Here is a 16796-nt window from a genome sequence, read left to right as displayed (position 1 = left end):
CATGGTCTGCCCTGTCCTGTACAGAAACACTCTTTTAAAGAAGTGGAATATGGTCAGGAGAATAGGTCGAAGGAAACGAGAGAAATTTTGTCCATGGGCTTCAGAAAGCTCTCTTTCCCCCTGGGTAAAATGTTTGTCTGCACTTACTACTCAAACAAATGTCAGACTGCATGATCAAAAACACGTTCTCATATTTTTAGAATGATCCATTTCAGATTCAATTATTTAAATCCTGCATTTCCTCCTTACACCCTTATTTGTCTATTTGTTCTCTGATCCTGAACACTTCACACCTCTTTACTAAACTGCCCTGCAGTCATGGTTTTCTAGGACTTCTGCTGGTCATCTTTCTAGAGTCTCCTTATTTTGGCTTCTCTTTTTATTGGTTCGATGAAATATTGAAGACAAAGCAGAAGCATGAGCAGCCTGTATCTTTGCTTAGTCAAACATGAAGCTTTTGTCAGGTGATTGAGAAATACAGGCGCGCACAGCCGTATTTTAATCAAGTACCGTAACTTTCTTCCATAAACCTACAAAAAACTTCTCCTTCGAGAGAGGCAGGGTCAATCACCAACATGTATATTATTAAAGGGCTTTTCCCCCAAAATATCTCTAGAAATCCAATCACCACAAGGATACAGACAATTCAAAAGCTCCAGCACCTAATATTATAGGCAGAATTTATCCTAGTTCAGGATGGTTGCCATATCTCTTGATACGGATTTTTGAACAGCACAAACCATTAATGTACTTAAAAAACTGAATGTGGTGTTTAACACCATGTGGTACTCCACAAAAAGGAAAAAAAACTGACTGAGCTCACAATACTGTATTAGCTGTGCTGTTCTTCCTTTATATTATTTAAGGTAGATCTATAGCTACCCACATGACAAATTAATATTGTTCTACAGCAGTCAGGTGCTTGGCATCACATTTTGAAACATCTACAGGCCTTCAGGGCTGAAAGTGTTCACTTCTTCAGCAATCTATAACAATTCCTCTAGAGGCCAGCACTTGGTTCACAATGAAACATGACTCCATAAATCAGACTGCAGAAGTAGCACTTGTGTACGTCACTCTCCATCTTAGCAGTTTCGCTGAAGGATGTTGGGTAGAGATCATCTCTCAGCATTGCAACCAGAGAAAGACCATCACAGCTGGCATTGACAAAGCATGTGCTACTCAAAACTGAAGACACACAAAGTCTATGAAAAAACAACAACACATCCTGCTGGTGTTAGCATGCCTCAGGCAGTGGGAGAAGCTTCAGCAACTCATCTTCAAAAGGCAGAGAGCCAGGGCTCTAGAAACCTGCAAAAATTGGCTAAGCCTGCAGTCTTCAATTCTTTAAGTTGAGCATCTTCAAAGTCTACAATTCTAACTGTAGGGCACAGCAGCTGCCACTGCAGATTTGATCCTCTCAGCTTTTGGCAGCTCTCAACTTGAAATTCTAGCAAAAGGATTTTTCCAAGTTCCTATTATTGCCTGTCATGGGTTTATAAATATTGTGCACTATCTGCTGTGGCATGGCTCTCATGGGACACCAGTGCATGCCAAAAGCATAACAGAATGAAAAACAGTTCCTGTTCTTCAAATAAATGCTAATTTTTTTAACTGTGCTCACACGATGTGTTTGGTGATCAGCTTCAATAGTACAGAATAGATATCAGAGGGAAAAAAGCTGATTGTCTTTTCCAGCAGTATTCAGCTGCTACTTTCATTAAGCTTGTTTAATTAGATTCCAGATGCTAATTTGCAAGTCGATACCAGAGGGTGCAGGACAGTTTGCCTTTGAATCATTTTCTGTGAAGTGATGGTCTTGCAGTACGCTACTACCTTTCAGTAGCCCTAGCAAGATATTCTGACAATTAATGCAAAAGCAAGTAGGATTGATCTTGACAGGAAAATATTAATCTACTACTCAGTTTTAATGAATTAATCTCCAGGAATTTTAAATTTCTCATCATTGCAATGTGTTTTAGCAACTGACAATTTTTACGTCCATACCATAGAATACAAAGATGTGCTGCATTTATATGATTTTGTTTACTCCTTTCAACAGAACTATCGTTAATATTTACTTTGGGTTTTTTAATCTTGTTGAACTTCCCACTGTGTACAGTAACCTAATTTTCAGTGTTCAAAAATGCAGAATTAACAGTTGGACTTTTAACCTGTTAGCCATATTAGAAAAGTGGAGAAGAATTTAAGTCTTAAAAAAAAGTCCAATTGAGTCTTCTCAGTTAGCTCTTAGCTATTAGATTGTTCTGATGTGTTGTTATATCACTATTTTAATTAACATAACACCCAATAAACATAAAACCAGTCTCGAGACTACATATCAATTTCAATATATTGGCAGACTACATTTCTATATGCTTGATACAATAGTGAATTTCTCCTGCCATTTAAGGTTGTGTATGAAGACAATTAGGCTGACCTTTTTAAGTAAAAAAATTGGAAATTTACCAATTTTTGATGCTTTTAAAAAAAAGTTACACTCAAAAATGGCTTAAAAATCCAAGAAGCTTGATAACTAATTGAAAATGAGATTTAAGGTTTTCTTTTCAAGACAGTGAAAAATTATGCTATTAAATTTTAAGAAGGGATTGTGCAGTAGCTATTGTTTCTAAGGATTTTAGGCGTTGTTGTCAATTCAGGCAGCACATGTTAAAAATACAGTTACACCGGAAACTGGACAGAGTAAAAAAATGTGATGTGCCACTCTCACAATGGTTTGCATTACATGGACGGAGACTCCACCTTTACTTGATATTTAATGGATTTTTCTGTTAGTCACAAAACCTTCATGCTATTTAAATGAAGGCGTGAGTTTGAGTGCCTAATAAAAATATTCCAAATTCTGACAACATTGCTTATGCATTCTACACACTAAACAAAGTCCTGTCTCATTAGGTGCTCTCTGCAGGACAGCAGCTTTGCAATCTTGATCTTGTTTGTTATCAAAACTTAAAGAACTATTTTAACAGAACTATAACTACTTCATATGTAATATTCTGGGAAGTCTCTCTCTAGGAGTAATTTGAAAGGTGATCCATTTATTGCCCATTGTGTAATCTTTTAACAAATTTAACAACTGGAAAAGTGCTCATTACTAATTTTTAATCAATTGTTAATCCACATGAAGCTACTCCATAAGAAAATTTAACAGAATAAACCAACGCACTTAAAATTGTAAATTTAAATAACTTCAGATAGGAATTCAGTGGCATTATGGGATCACGCTGCTGAATACAATTGCATAAAGACTTAAGAAATTGGTCTATAGCAGAGATGCAACACAGATTAGTGAAATCTGAAGACATTTATTGCAGTTAATCAGCTTTCCATTTTGCCATCATATGATTCAGTTAAACACTAAATACCTTAAAGTAATGTTATAGCTATCTTTGATGTTCCAATGACAATTATGAAAAATAACTAAATGTTAATGTCATTTTTAATCTACTTCAAACTCTCAATTTTGTATTCAATTCTCATTTTTTTTCTTTAACATTTAGAATTATCAATCAATTGCAACTAGAAGCAGCATGCATTCAAGGAAAGTTCGAAGAGATTAATGTGGTTTAAAGGAGGCCTTGACATTATTGAGGCATTTTACCAGATATAGTCAGAGGAAGTGTCTTAATTCTTTTAGTTTTATTTTCATCAACAGTGTATCTGCAGACAACTGTGCATTTTTCACCGTTTTAGGTAAACAGTTATTGAACAATAACTGGTTTTTAAAAATCCTAGTATACTTTATATTCTACATAAAGTGTGAAGAAATGCTATACATAAATAAAAACAATGCAATGGATGTGTTCATAAACAGATATAATGAGAATGGACTATCTTATTCTGGCACATAATGTATCCAAAACTTGATCATGGCACCACGGCTTTCAGCTTTTACTCTTAAATTATTACGGTTGCATACTAACATGCATTTATAGATTTTTTCAAGTTTGGTACAGACCATCAGCAAAACAATTTATAGATGTTCTGATAACATCTTTTAGGTAGATCCTGAAGATTGGAATACAGTTGTTATTCGAATGGCCACAGCCAACTGGAAATCCAGTCAGTTTCAAAAAAAATGAGTGAAAGGTAGTTTCAGGCATTGGCTTCCGACAATTTTTGTGGTTTTACAATCACATTTTCCTTTCTTTAACAGAATGTGGAAGACATACAAAGAGGGGGGAGGATGAAGAAATGACTATACAAGGGAAAGAGTGAAACTGATTATACACAGGGACTCATATACCTAATGTAAACTGTAAACAGAATTATTTCTCCTCCAATCTTTCACCTACATTAATCATAAAAGCTTTTGCAAGAATCAAATTAAAGAAATTACAGACAGAAGTATTGGGATTTGTAAATTGGCTATGTCCATTTGAATTTTTTGACAGCTATCCAATAAGCCAGCATAATATAGGGTGACATTGGGAGCAGGAGGGTTACCTTTTTTTTATTATTATTATTTTTATTATTATTATTAAACTAAAGCAACATTCAATATTAGCATCAAACCCATTTGATGTATGTCAGTGTTTTGAGAATTACTGAAAGAAGAAATACTAAAAATTAAAAAACCTCAAAACATTCCTTACCTCCATGTCTGGTTTGTATTTATCTTCAAATACTGCCATTGCTGCCAATGATCCAGAACCTACGATAATAAAGTGAAGACATTTATTTCAATTTTGACACAGCTGTAACATAACTGCTGAATTTCTGTAGAGTATTTTTAGAAGAAAACAAGAGTGTCAATAAAACTGCGACACACCACAAATTTGACTTAAGCTAATTAAAATACTGACCCTTATTTTACCACATACCATTTAAACGTCTGTTCTCGTGACAGGTGACACTTACTTGAGTCCCAAATTTACCTCTAGTCCATACAGACTTGGTGTGGTCCTATTTTTATTAGTGTAAATTATTTACAGTAAAATGCTGAAGTATGAAAACAAAGTTATAGAAAGGGAGTTAAATGAATGCCAGAGTATATATTTTCTGTCCCACTCCTGTGCCTTGCCAGGTTGCAGGGTGTAACGCTAAATACCAAGACACTTAGAAAGAACAGATTGTGTTAACGAGCTGCCCTGGGATAGTCACCCTTACACATGGAGACGACTGTACCAGCAATGGCACTAGCTGCTGCCACCAGGTTATTTTCCACATTTACTTTAATCAGTTTATTATAGAGCATTTATTTTGAGCCTTTTTTTTTTACTTTGTACTTTGAAGAGTAACAGGAAATAGACAAAATGACAAATATGGAGCCAAGCATTTAACATCACATCTCTGATCCATTCAAAGATTGCACTACAAGAGTACTGATGCAACATAACCCCGCTTTTCCTGAAGCAATATAATTGCAGGCTTTACACATAAATATGCACTTCCTACACATGGACAAAAAGCAGCTCAGCACTATTTGAAATTTTAGACTTGCTCTGTTCAGAGAAAAGTGGATCTCTAGGAAGACACCATCTTGTCTGTACAGGCCCCTGACAATATTTCAGGATGCTGTACTTTTGGAGAGTGAATAAAGTTATCTACAATTTTTTACTCCAATTAAAGATTTTTTTGGCATTTATTACTTTTTAAAGTGTTTGGCATAGCACTCTCTGTTTAGCTGGGTCACACAGAAAGCTGTATTTTCTATTTAAAATGATTTGTGTACATTGCTTGACCAGCTCAATGGTTTAGCAAAAGAAAAAGACAGCGATTAAACAGTTTCAAATGAGGTGTCCTGCTGATTTTATCCAGTCTGCTGAATGTATAATGAAAAAGGAGAAGCTGACAGTGACACTGTTGAGGAAATACAGACTACCTTATCTGAACCATTTAAGGAGGCCCAATTATAGATCAAATTTAAAGGGGAGAAACAGCAGATTTACAGACACAAATCAATGAACATGGTAATCCCAATGAATATGACAGATATTCCTGTTACAGAATATTGCTGTGGTTGAGGATCATTACCTTTACAGTACCAAATACATCACATCTAAAAACAGTAGGATGCTCCAAGTGTGTACTTGCATTACAAGCAATGACTATTCATTTAGGTCTTGGAGCAATATGTGATTCCATTTTTTAACAGTTAAAACTGGAAACAAAGAATTTGAGGGACTGGCAGCTGAAGAGAACCATATAAACAGATGGGTCAACAGACAAAACACCAAAGAAAAAATAAATTGTGTTCTGGAATAGATATGGGACCCTGTGTATAAATGAAGATGCAAAAACAAAGCTAGTCTAAGTGAAATTATATGGAAAAGCAATTCTAACTGGAGAGATAAAGAGCCACATGGGGGATGGATCCCAAAACTATAGGTGCTTCCTTAATTCAGATAAGGCCCTCTGCAAGCAGGATGGGAAGCCTACTGAAAATACTAGAATCCAGTATTTTAGAACTGCTTATACTAGGATCTAGGTGTCTTTCACATGATTAACAGTATGATTGCACAAAATAAAGTTTCCAGAATATAAGTGCAAAAGTAATATTTCAAAGACAAGATTATTGTTCTTAAGTAATAACCACATAAAAGAAAAATTGATATTTCTTAATTTTCTAAAGCTTCTGCTAATGCTTTCCCATTTTATATACCTTTCTTTTGTACACACACTTCCTGTGTACACCAATGGATGCACTTAGAGAAGAGGATAGGTAGCTTTCCCAACCATCCACTTATTCTACATAAGATTTGTGTTGTTCGCTCTTCAGTTAGAATGGTTTTCCTTATGAGCAATAATCTCAAACAAAGCACAAATGGAACAGATGTAGTCTTCTGCTCCACTAGTTGCTTGGTGAAAAGAGATTCCCAAGGACAAAATCTTAAGTGGGTTTTAAGCCCAAAAGGTTCAGAATTCCAGGATAAGAACAAAGCAAACTTTTAAAGAAAGGAAAGTCTCTAGTGTATAAAAAAAATTACATAACATAATACAAACAATGCACAATTTAAATGTGCCTTAGACTTGCCCCTTACTATTTATAATGCTCAAGATAACAAATAAGTATTAGATTTGAAATTCACATTAAATAATGAATTTAGTTTATCCCACACATAAGGAAGCTTTCAAAGAGGTGCTGAAAGCCTGTACAATTCTGAGACCTGTATTTTTACATTAGTTAACCTACATACATCCACAAACAAAGGAGGTCCATGAAGGTGCTAACAAAACTAATAAAAATACAACGCAGAGCTTGAAGCGGGAGTGCAATGTTTCTCCACAAATTCTGAATTGTACGTCGAATTTGTAAATCCTGAGTATGTGTTTTATATTTACAATACAGCTTTATTGCCTTGCATTTAATGAAAAGTGCCCTCCCAGGAGGCTTACTGCACAGCCAACAGAGTTCAAGTCTTCTGAGGACGTATGGATTTTTGAACGATGGAGCTCAACAGGGACTTTGGGTAATATTTGAAATTTATAAATTGTATTTTTATGCTTATACTTGCAACCCAAGAATATGGATGCATTTTTACAAGAGGAAGTAAATCTATTCTATTATTCTGCAATCCTCTAGTAATCCAAATAATCCACTACTTGACAACACTGATGTGAGGTACTTTGGAGAGTGAGCTTGATCCATTCACACTAAAATGTGAATCAATTGAAACCGTTTAGCAAAAACAGCTTAAATTCTTGTGTACAAGATGATGAATTCAGCCATTACATGATCTGTTTGGCTGTGTATACAGCTGCAGACCTGGCAGAACTCCAGCTATGGACAGTTGCTTCCGAGTACAGCTGTAGAACTTCACTATCAAACACCAAACTTCCCAGGGGCTGTCAAATGTATGAGCTAAACAAATCCACAACGTTCCAGGTATTTTGGATGTCTTGGGAAAGTTATATATTATGACTGGCAAGAGGCAATAAAAAGCCATGGAACTAAGTGAAAGCTGAACATCCGATTTTTCTCACTGCAATGCCCATTGAAATCACAGAAAAACCAAGGTCCTAAGGGACTGTGGGTAGCCTATTTGTATATGAGAACCAAAACTGTTCTCATGTTTATGTATTCTATATCCAGAAACAGTACTTTCTAACAAGCATGCAGAAAGAAGTTAAGCATTTTGTAACGCTAATGCTCGAAGAGATGTAAAAATCCTAACATTGCAAAATGTAATCCATTACTGTCTATTAGTTAGGGAAAGAAACACAATTACTAGAAAAGAGACCAGGTAGGAGAAGTATTATCATTAGTGGACCAATTTCAGACAAAATAGAAGATATTACCTCACCCACCTTGTGTCTCTCATATCCTGGAAGTAACAGGGCAACAACACCACTGCAAATTACTAGAAATTCTGATGAGAACTTTAAGCAGGGGTCAAATTGGCCCAGTTAATAGCAACACAGTGAACCAGTGTGCTTCTCTGGTGCCTGCCCCTGGTGCTTGAGATTCTAAGCTTTAATTTTTAAAAGAGAGTTTCTAGACCTCCTATTTGACAAATAACCTTCAAATGTGAAACAAATGTAATTGGTATAGTGAGGTCTGCAAGTACCCTGAAACAACAGCTTTAACAGAGATGGGAAAGGCACCTATATTAATGCTACAGACTACTGATTTTATCTTTAAACTAGGTTAACCACTGATTAAAGTATGAAATTACGAGACAATCATATTATAAACATCAGAACAATCTATTGGTAAGCGGCATTTCTCTTTGCACTGGAAGAGGGCAGGCCAGGGGTGTACAAGAAAACACCATTTATTTTCTCTCCAATAAAATCGCTGTCTTTAAAGAATTAGAGACAGATTTTTCAAAAATTTTCAACACTGGGAAAAGATGTAAGCTCCTGGCAGGTGAGTACTTTTAAAAGACTACCTACTTCAAGCAGGTGCTCAAATGGGAGCTGTGATGGGGTGTCCACCCCACACTTGCCCTGAAGGGGTTAATGGAGGCCAGATGGGCCAATTAACCTATTAGGCTGAAGGCTGAGAAGAGAGCCCTAATTAGGGGAGGCTCACCTGTGTGGGAACCAGTGCGATTTCTGTAAAGCTAGGGAGGTAAGCTGCAATCATTCCCTGGGAGAAGGGAGATATTTTTGGAGGCTACACAGACAGAGCCCATCGTTGCTCCCCAGGATGAGGGAGTAGAAAGCCTTGCAAACCCCCGGGGCGGGGAGGGATGCTGGTGTGGGAAGCAGACCAGAGAGTAAGCAGCAAGGCTGGGGACCAAACAGACCTTGGCTGCATGTTCTAGGGTCCCTGGGCGAGAACCAAGAGTAGCAGGTAGGCCCAGGTTCCCCTACCCAGCTCTGGGGAAATGGCACCAGCAGGGCAGTGAACGGGAAGCCAAAGTCACTGTGTAAGTGACAGACTTTGAAGGACTATACTCCGGAAGGGAAAACGTACAGTGACCTGGACATAAGGCTGAGTCATGAAGAGGCAGCAGCAGCTTGTGAAGTGTGAGAGGGGCTGCAGACCAGAAGAGAGAGGCTGAGTAATGGTGTGCAACCAGGGGAAGGGGCATCAGCGTCGCAGAGCTAATCTCCAAATGGCCAGGAGGAGGCGCCATCCATGCAGTGAGTGGAATGCCCCATCACAGGAGTCACTGGACACAACTTCTTATGAAAATCTGGCCACTAAAACTAAAACGACTAGGGGCAAATTTCTAAATATACATCTGGCACAATGGCACAAAGGGAAAACCACAACAGTTATATGTTTGCCAACCGTAACAGCAACTTGGATATGTGGAATTCATCTAGGGTGACAAGATGGGACACAACGGGGGGGGAGGGAATATTGGGACAAACTGTGTCCAGACCAATGTACGGGACAAACGCCTAAATATCAAGATGTCTGGTCACTCTAAATTCCTCTGGAAAGGTGTTCCGACTTTACATAGATGGCATTCAATATAAAACACCGGCAGCTGAGGTTCAACCGCACTGATTAATCAAAAGCATAGCTGTTCAATTATAATAATTAATATCTCAAATCCACTGAAAGGCTTAATAAAGCACTGTCATATTGGGTAATTCAGTTAATTGTTTAATCTCTAATCTCACATTCAACATAATAATATTACATATTTGCTTTAGGTATGTTTAACAGCATCTCTCTTTCCTCAGTTCAACACAGACACAGACCTCTCTTCTTAGAAGTGATTTGAAAGCTGCATAATTACCATGCTTAATTAAAAACATAACCTTCTAATGAAGAGCAAGTTTTTTAAAAGCACTGTCTGATCCATTTTAAAGACCCACACACTTCCAGATACGCAAACATTAGAAGCACAGCTTCAGTCAGAAAGTTTCATTATATTAAACTAGTTTTTATTTCTATGATCAATTTAAGAACTGTAAAAACTCAGTAAACATTAAAAAAATACAGAAGTATAACACTTCCAATGATCTGTCAGCCCTAAAACACAGTTAACCTTGCACATGTTTTCTGTAAGCATCATTTTAGGAAGATGCTTCTTAAAGAATTAGTAATTAACCTAACAGCTAAACAAGTAACATTGTAAATTGCTAGACATGTTGAAATATACAAATAAAATTTTAAATTAAGATTTCAGAGGTTATAATCTGTACTAAAAGTTTTTTAATCTGGTAATTAATATGGACATGGGACCTAACATTTCTGAGGTCAAAACAGATTAATTTTTAAAACTGCTTTATGGAATCTGGCATTCCATTAGAATCTGCCATTAGGTTAAGTAGTAACTATAAGTGTACGGACTCTTGTAATGGAATTTTAGGTTAGAATCACACAGAATATAACTTAGGAGTTTTCAAATCGTCTTAGCAGTTAACTTTCATTTTAAAATTTTAGTATTTGCGCTTAAAAAAATCCAGATGTAAGTGATTTCACCCACCTCTCCCATTTCATAATTAATTGCAATGGCTTTTTAAAATCAGCTTCCTGGATCTTTTTTAGCACAACTTTCATTGCAGAGAACTTCCTAGTGCTTAACAGCAGTCCATTTTCAGCACCCAAGGACCTGTTTGCTACCTCAGTCTGCCACTCTGGAGGAGGTATTCAGCACTGAGAGAGTAACATTTAGGACTTTCTAATCCATCAGTGTCAGGGCTCTCTGACAGGGCACTTATTCACACACACTCATTGTTATTCAATTTGCTGCTCATTCTAGGTAAAAATTCAGCGCTCTCCATAGCCCCATCGATTGGGATCATTTTTCAGTCTGGTTCCTGGCTCAACGGCCTAGTCTCTCAGTGGTACTGCTTGCTCCGCAGGCCGACATTGCCAATGCATGAAGAGCTGATTTATGAATATAAAACAACGTTGGTACCAAGGGACTAAGTTCAGCCACGAGAGACCACTGGAATATATCCTACTGCTTCCGAAAGCTGAACTACAGACTTCACGCAGTTTAATTTTATGCATGTATTTCATTGTAAGTCTTAGCTAGAAGCTTTCCTAGACAAGCCAAGCAATCAGACAATCTTGCATCGTTTGCTGAAATCCAAAGTTGTCCTTTGTCAGCATAAACAGTTTAATTTGATGCTTTCACTCCTGAGTAAGCACTGAGTTTCTTTTAAACCCTTTGCAAAGGAAGACACTCTGTATTCATCCACAAAAGTACTTTCCCCACTCACTACAGAAAAATCCATTTTGCCCTTATATAAAATGTAGCAGCTAATTTGTCATTTGAAAACATTCTTTGGCGTTAAGTGTGACAACTTACATTTTTTTTTAAATTACCAGTTAAACAAAACAACAAAAAAACCCTTTAGTTCCAGATGCATCTGTAAAGAGAAGGGTATAGCCATCTCCATTACAAATACTATGCACTTCTGACTCAGTGAACCAACCCCTATAAAATGGAACCGGTTTGTAAACCATACAATGTGTGTACCTGTTCTAGGTATTGAGCAACCAGCTGGAGCAGCGTAAACTTGGTTTCAAACACAAAGCATACGAAGACAGATTCATACTGTGCCATTTTTCAAATACTGATAACTGTCTTTGGGGTGTAATGAAGTATCAAAGTTCCAGCCCATTACCCCAGCTTCGCACCCATCAGCCATATAATTACTGTACCACTACTCTTGACTTTCTCTCTCTCCTGCTTAAAGGCAGCCCACCCCAAACCAATCAAATCTACCATTTCCTGCCAAAAACCTTGTATCCCACCACCACTTCTTTCTGCAGGTCACAACAGCACCGCAATCTCTAGATGTTATTTAAACATTGCTACTATACAAGCTTGAACCAAATTTTAATTAAGCATGGAACCTGTCTGCACAATGTGGACTGGACAGAGGATAGAAACCACACATTTGGTGCTCAGTATGGCAGGATACTGGATGTTCTTTGGAGTATTTTTTTCTTATGCTTTTAAATAAACAAAAGATCTGCTACATGAGAAAATGAAACAAGTTTAAGCAAAAGAGAATTAAAATGGCTAGAACAGTACGTACATCTCATATGAACTGCTCCTGCTAGTTTATTTTCTTTAGTCAGAATCTGTGACCTGTCTAGAGAAGTATCAGACTTTAATGCTTTTTAAAGCAAAGTTCCAAAAGAAACCATATAGATAAAAACAGATTGCATTCCTACACCACTGGTTCACTAATCAATCACTACCTATTTGCATTATTTATGCAAAGTAAAGTAATTTATGGTTTTATATTTGGTAATGTATTGGTTTTAGAGCACATTATAAAATACAAAACCAAATTAGTATTAATTTTTTAATTCTATCAAGAGCTAGAGTAGATCATGACATCACATATAATACAACTGTTTCATTAATTTTATATGCTAAGTAAATTTATCAGTTTCTAAGGTAATGGCACCATCTATTGGTCTAGTACCATCTTAGCAGAATATCTCAATCAGAATTCACATTACAAACAGCACAATCCTGTTAATTTACTGTTTTATTTTAACAACCTAAAAGGCATTTAAAACCCTAATTGCGAAAGAGTGTGTCAGATGTTTTTAAAAAAATGCATTCTCTTTGTTTAATATATTAAATCAGTTCTTAAAGGCCATAGTCTTTCAAGCAATTACCTTGTAAATGGATGTGTATATATCTCAGGCACTAATGAGAAACCATTCTCAGTAATGTTTGAGAGAGGCATCAGAAGGAAAGCTTTTGTAAGTTGCCTAAAATCAGCTTACATAAAGGAGTTTAGAAAGTATCTAGTTTTCACTCACATGGAAGAAAAACAAAATTAAAATTACACAAAAGTAATAATGAATTGTAGTGTTCTCATGATCACATTGAGAAGAATTTGGAGACACAAAGACACACTCTGCAGACACCAGAAATGCTTTTATAATCCAGTCAATAAGACACTTCTACCTGTGTTCTTCAATTTTAACGAATTAAGTAGAATGCTACAACGCCAATAAAAATAGCCCTATTATTCCTGAGAATTCAGTAGGGAACAGCATGGGGGCAGGCGGAGGAAAGAGGATGGCATGAGGGTCAAATGGATTGGTAAAGAGGAGCTCAATTAACCACAATCCCCAGTAAACATCCATTTTATTAGCCCATCTATTCGCTAAAGTGGCATTCTGCAGAATGGGCAAATTATAACTGAGAAATTGATGGATGCATATTAGGTGATAGAAGGAGAGGCACCTACTGGGGTAAATATCCTAAAGTGTTATAACACCTCATCCTGGACAGGAGTACCACCCCAGACCTCCAGGGAAATATCTGTGATCCATTGCTTTGGTTGTCAGTGTTTTAGAGAAGCAGACTCTTTGGCCATTGGGGTCTGAGTCTGCAGCAACAAAAAAAGTCATCCTGTTTCCAGACACAGTTGTTGTAGAAGCCAATTTTAAAATATTCTAGCTAGATGGAAGTTTTTACTGAAGACGGCCTTTTAAAACTTTGAAGAATATGTCATAGAGTATTTTATATGATTGATCTGAGGAGTCTGACAAGAAAAGCCTGAGTAGAGGGCAATGAGTAACCTAATTTTAATTTCAGTTCAACTTTCTCCATTTAAAACGTACTTAAAATGATAGTAACCGTACTAGAGAAGGACAAATTTAAATACTGTAAATCAGGGTGTCAAACTCCTGGCCAACAGGACAGATCCAGCCCACTTGATATATTTATGTGGCCTTGCACATTACGTTCCGATTCTGCAGAACTTACACTTTCATTTAAAAGAAAATGAACCTCCAAAATAAGGCCAAGAGTCAAACGATGCGAAGTTGACTTCCTGAGTCTGCAGACAACCTGAAATAATGGCTCTAGCAATGTCAACATCCCCAGCGACACTAATTTCAGATGAGCGTTAACTATATAGCTGAATCATGACACTGTACAAATAATTTACATTTCATTACTTATTATTTAAATTGCAGTCTGATAGATAAGGATGACAACTTTTAGTTACTGGCTAGAGGCCATATTTTCTATATTTCAACTTTGTGCAAACCTATTAACATTACTCGGTGTCTGGTGTGGGTGCAGGAGACTAAGTAGTCCTAAATTTATTCCACAGATCATAATTCAAAATAGAATTCAGCACTTTCCAAAGAATGAGTTTGACACTCCTGCTATAAATGCTCATTTAGGAGAAAGAATGGGTGAAATGCTGAGATACTGAGATTTCTGTTGCTTTACCTTCGACTACATTTCCATGCTATTTTCCTTCCCGTAACAAAATTACAGAGGTTATTGCCATTATGGCTCACCTGCAAGTCACAGAGCTTGTTAAATACTATAGGATTCTGAACACAGGGGTCCTCTGGACATGTCTGAATAATTAAAAAAATTGATCAATATACTTAGAAATAAAATCTTATCTGGATGACTTGGATAGACATCTCAAGGCTTCCTTGAGGGGACATAATGTTTATTCTGTACGTTAGTATTCCCAGATAACTTTAAAAATAATTCTAGTCATATTTAAAAACTTGGGCTCCAGCCCAAGACCATAATTAAATAGCCCTGTAGCCTTAATCAGCTGACACAGGCCAGCCCTGGGTGTTTATCTGCAGTGTAGACATACCCTAAAAAGCTAGGAGGATGTGCTCTAATGGCAAGAGTTGTCGATAGGTGGCTCACATTTCCCTGGATTCCAATCATATCTGAGCAACTGTGTAATCGTAGAAAATTCATTTGACTCTACCGTGGTGTCCCCCGTCTCCCCAATAAATAAATAAATCATCTGTAAAACAGAAAAAGCAACAGCTTCTCTGATAACCAGGTGCTGTACCCAAGCAAGGCTTTTCTAGGTTTTGTAAAGAAGGATATAAGGACTGGATGGCAAAATGCCTACAAAATAAATACTTTGGTATACATCCCTTTAACTTTACTTATATGTGGTCTCCAAGATGCAATGGTACTTAATTCTTAACTCAGGACACAAATGTTATTTTATAGTTCCCATTTTCAGTGTTACATTCCTTAGTTTGAAATGAAATAAGATAGGTTTCTGACTTTCAATTTTTTTTTCTGGTATACTTCTCTCTCCCTCTCTAAAGCCATGGATTCTTGAGGGTGATCTTTCAGGTCGATGGGCCCCTCGAACATACTGAGCACACAGGTACTGTCACTGGGTGTGCACTGGCCATCTAAGGCAGACTGAAGATGACGCATGACCCATGACCCAATCCTGGCTCAGTGTGGAACATGGGCCTTCTGGGAGATCTAGTCTCCAGAGGGATCCTGGGAATTGTAGGGTACTTAAATGCATGGGGAAGCAGTCTAGGAGAGGGTATGGCCAAGGGCTGGCCCAGAGGCCTGAGAGAAGAGAGAGGAGCTCTGGGAAGGGGTAAAGCATGAGAAGGAGAAAGCATGAGGTAATACAGTAATGATGTGGATAGCAGGCCTGCTGCGGGCACCTGTTCAGGGACCCAGACGGGGGCTTCCAGCAAGGGTGGGAAGAAGTGCCCTGCGTCATTCCCTGGTATCAACAGGGGTGAGAGAGTTGTGGTCCTGGGAAGGAACTGCTTAGACTGGGGAGGATCAAGAGACTGGGAATCTTTTGACAATGGGGTAAGAAGACAGAGCTCGGGGAGGGCCAAAGGATGGCATTATATTTAGTTTGGACTTTTCTGGCTACCCTAGAACAGGGTTCTCAAACTGGGGGTTGTGACCCCTCAGGGGATCGCAAGGTTATTAAGTGTGGGTCATGAGCTGTCAGCCTCCACCCCCAAACTCCACTCCGTCTCCAGCATTTATAATGGTGTTAAATATAAAAAAAAAAATTAATTTATGGGGCAGTTGTCTCACACACACACACTTGCTGTGTGAGAGGCCACCAGTACAAAAGCTTGAGAACCACTCCCCAAGAAGGAGAGAACATTTGCTTGGTCAGAGGGCTACATTACAAGAAACCCCCAAGCTCACCAACCTATCTACCGAAACCTCAAATCTCTGAACCAGCCAAAGGGAGACTACTGACTCGTAAAGGGAAATGAGAGCCTGGATGATGGGATGCCAGACTAGGTAAGTGATCTTATTATTAGAGCCCAGCAAATCTGTGGATATCTGCTTTATATCCATGGATGTGGATATCTGCTGACCATGTTTGAGAATGGTGGATTGGATGCAGATACAAAGTTTGTATCCATGCAGGGTTCCACTTATTATAGACACTTTCAGTGTATGTTTTATAAAAGCCTATTAAGTCTTTGCTTTCATGTGGTCCTCGATGCTTTGCAAGATTTGATATTTAAATAGATACTGCACAAGGTAAGAGATGAAGAGCAGACAGCCCAGGAGTGAAAATCTGTGGGGAAAATAGGTTTTGAAGAGTGAGAATATTAGGTGCACAGAGAGGGATTTTGTTCTAGGTGCAGGAGCTGAATGCAAAAATTA

General features: G+C 37.7%; 2 protein-coding genes across 3 annotated transcripts in view; both read right to left on the bottom strand.

The window, feature by feature from the left end:
• PSMB7 (proteasome 20S subunit beta 7) overlaps positions 1-16796 on the bottom strand; it is a 563007-nt gene that overhangs the window by 540074 nt on the left and 6137 nt on the right. For both annotated transcript variants that reach the window (XM_050926276.1, XM_050926275.1), the window contains exon 6: positions 4617-4675. In XM_050926276.1, the coding sequence (XP_050782233.1) occupies positions 4617-4675 (59 nt within the window). The remainder of the gene's footprint in view (positions 1-4616; positions 4676-16796) is intronic.
• The window catches only part of NR6A1 (nuclear receptor subfamily 6 group A member 1), a 418534-nt gene continuing 402296 nt past the window's right edge, over positions 559-16796 (bottom strand). The window contains exon 12 of the transcript XR_007769973.1: positions 559-653. The gene's annotated coding sequence lies outside the window, so the exon portion shown is untranslated. The remainder of the gene's footprint in view (positions 654-16796) is intronic.

This window comes from Gopherus flavomarginatus, chromosome 17 (assembly GCF_025201925.1).
Source record: "Gopherus flavomarginatus isolate rGopFla2 chromosome 17, rGopFla2.mat.asm, whole genome shotgun sequence".
NCBI classification, from domain to species: Eukaryota; Metazoa; Chordata; order Testudines; family Testudinidae; genus Gopherus; species Gopherus flavomarginatus.
This window is presented reverse-complemented; position numbering and strand designations above follow the sequence as displayed.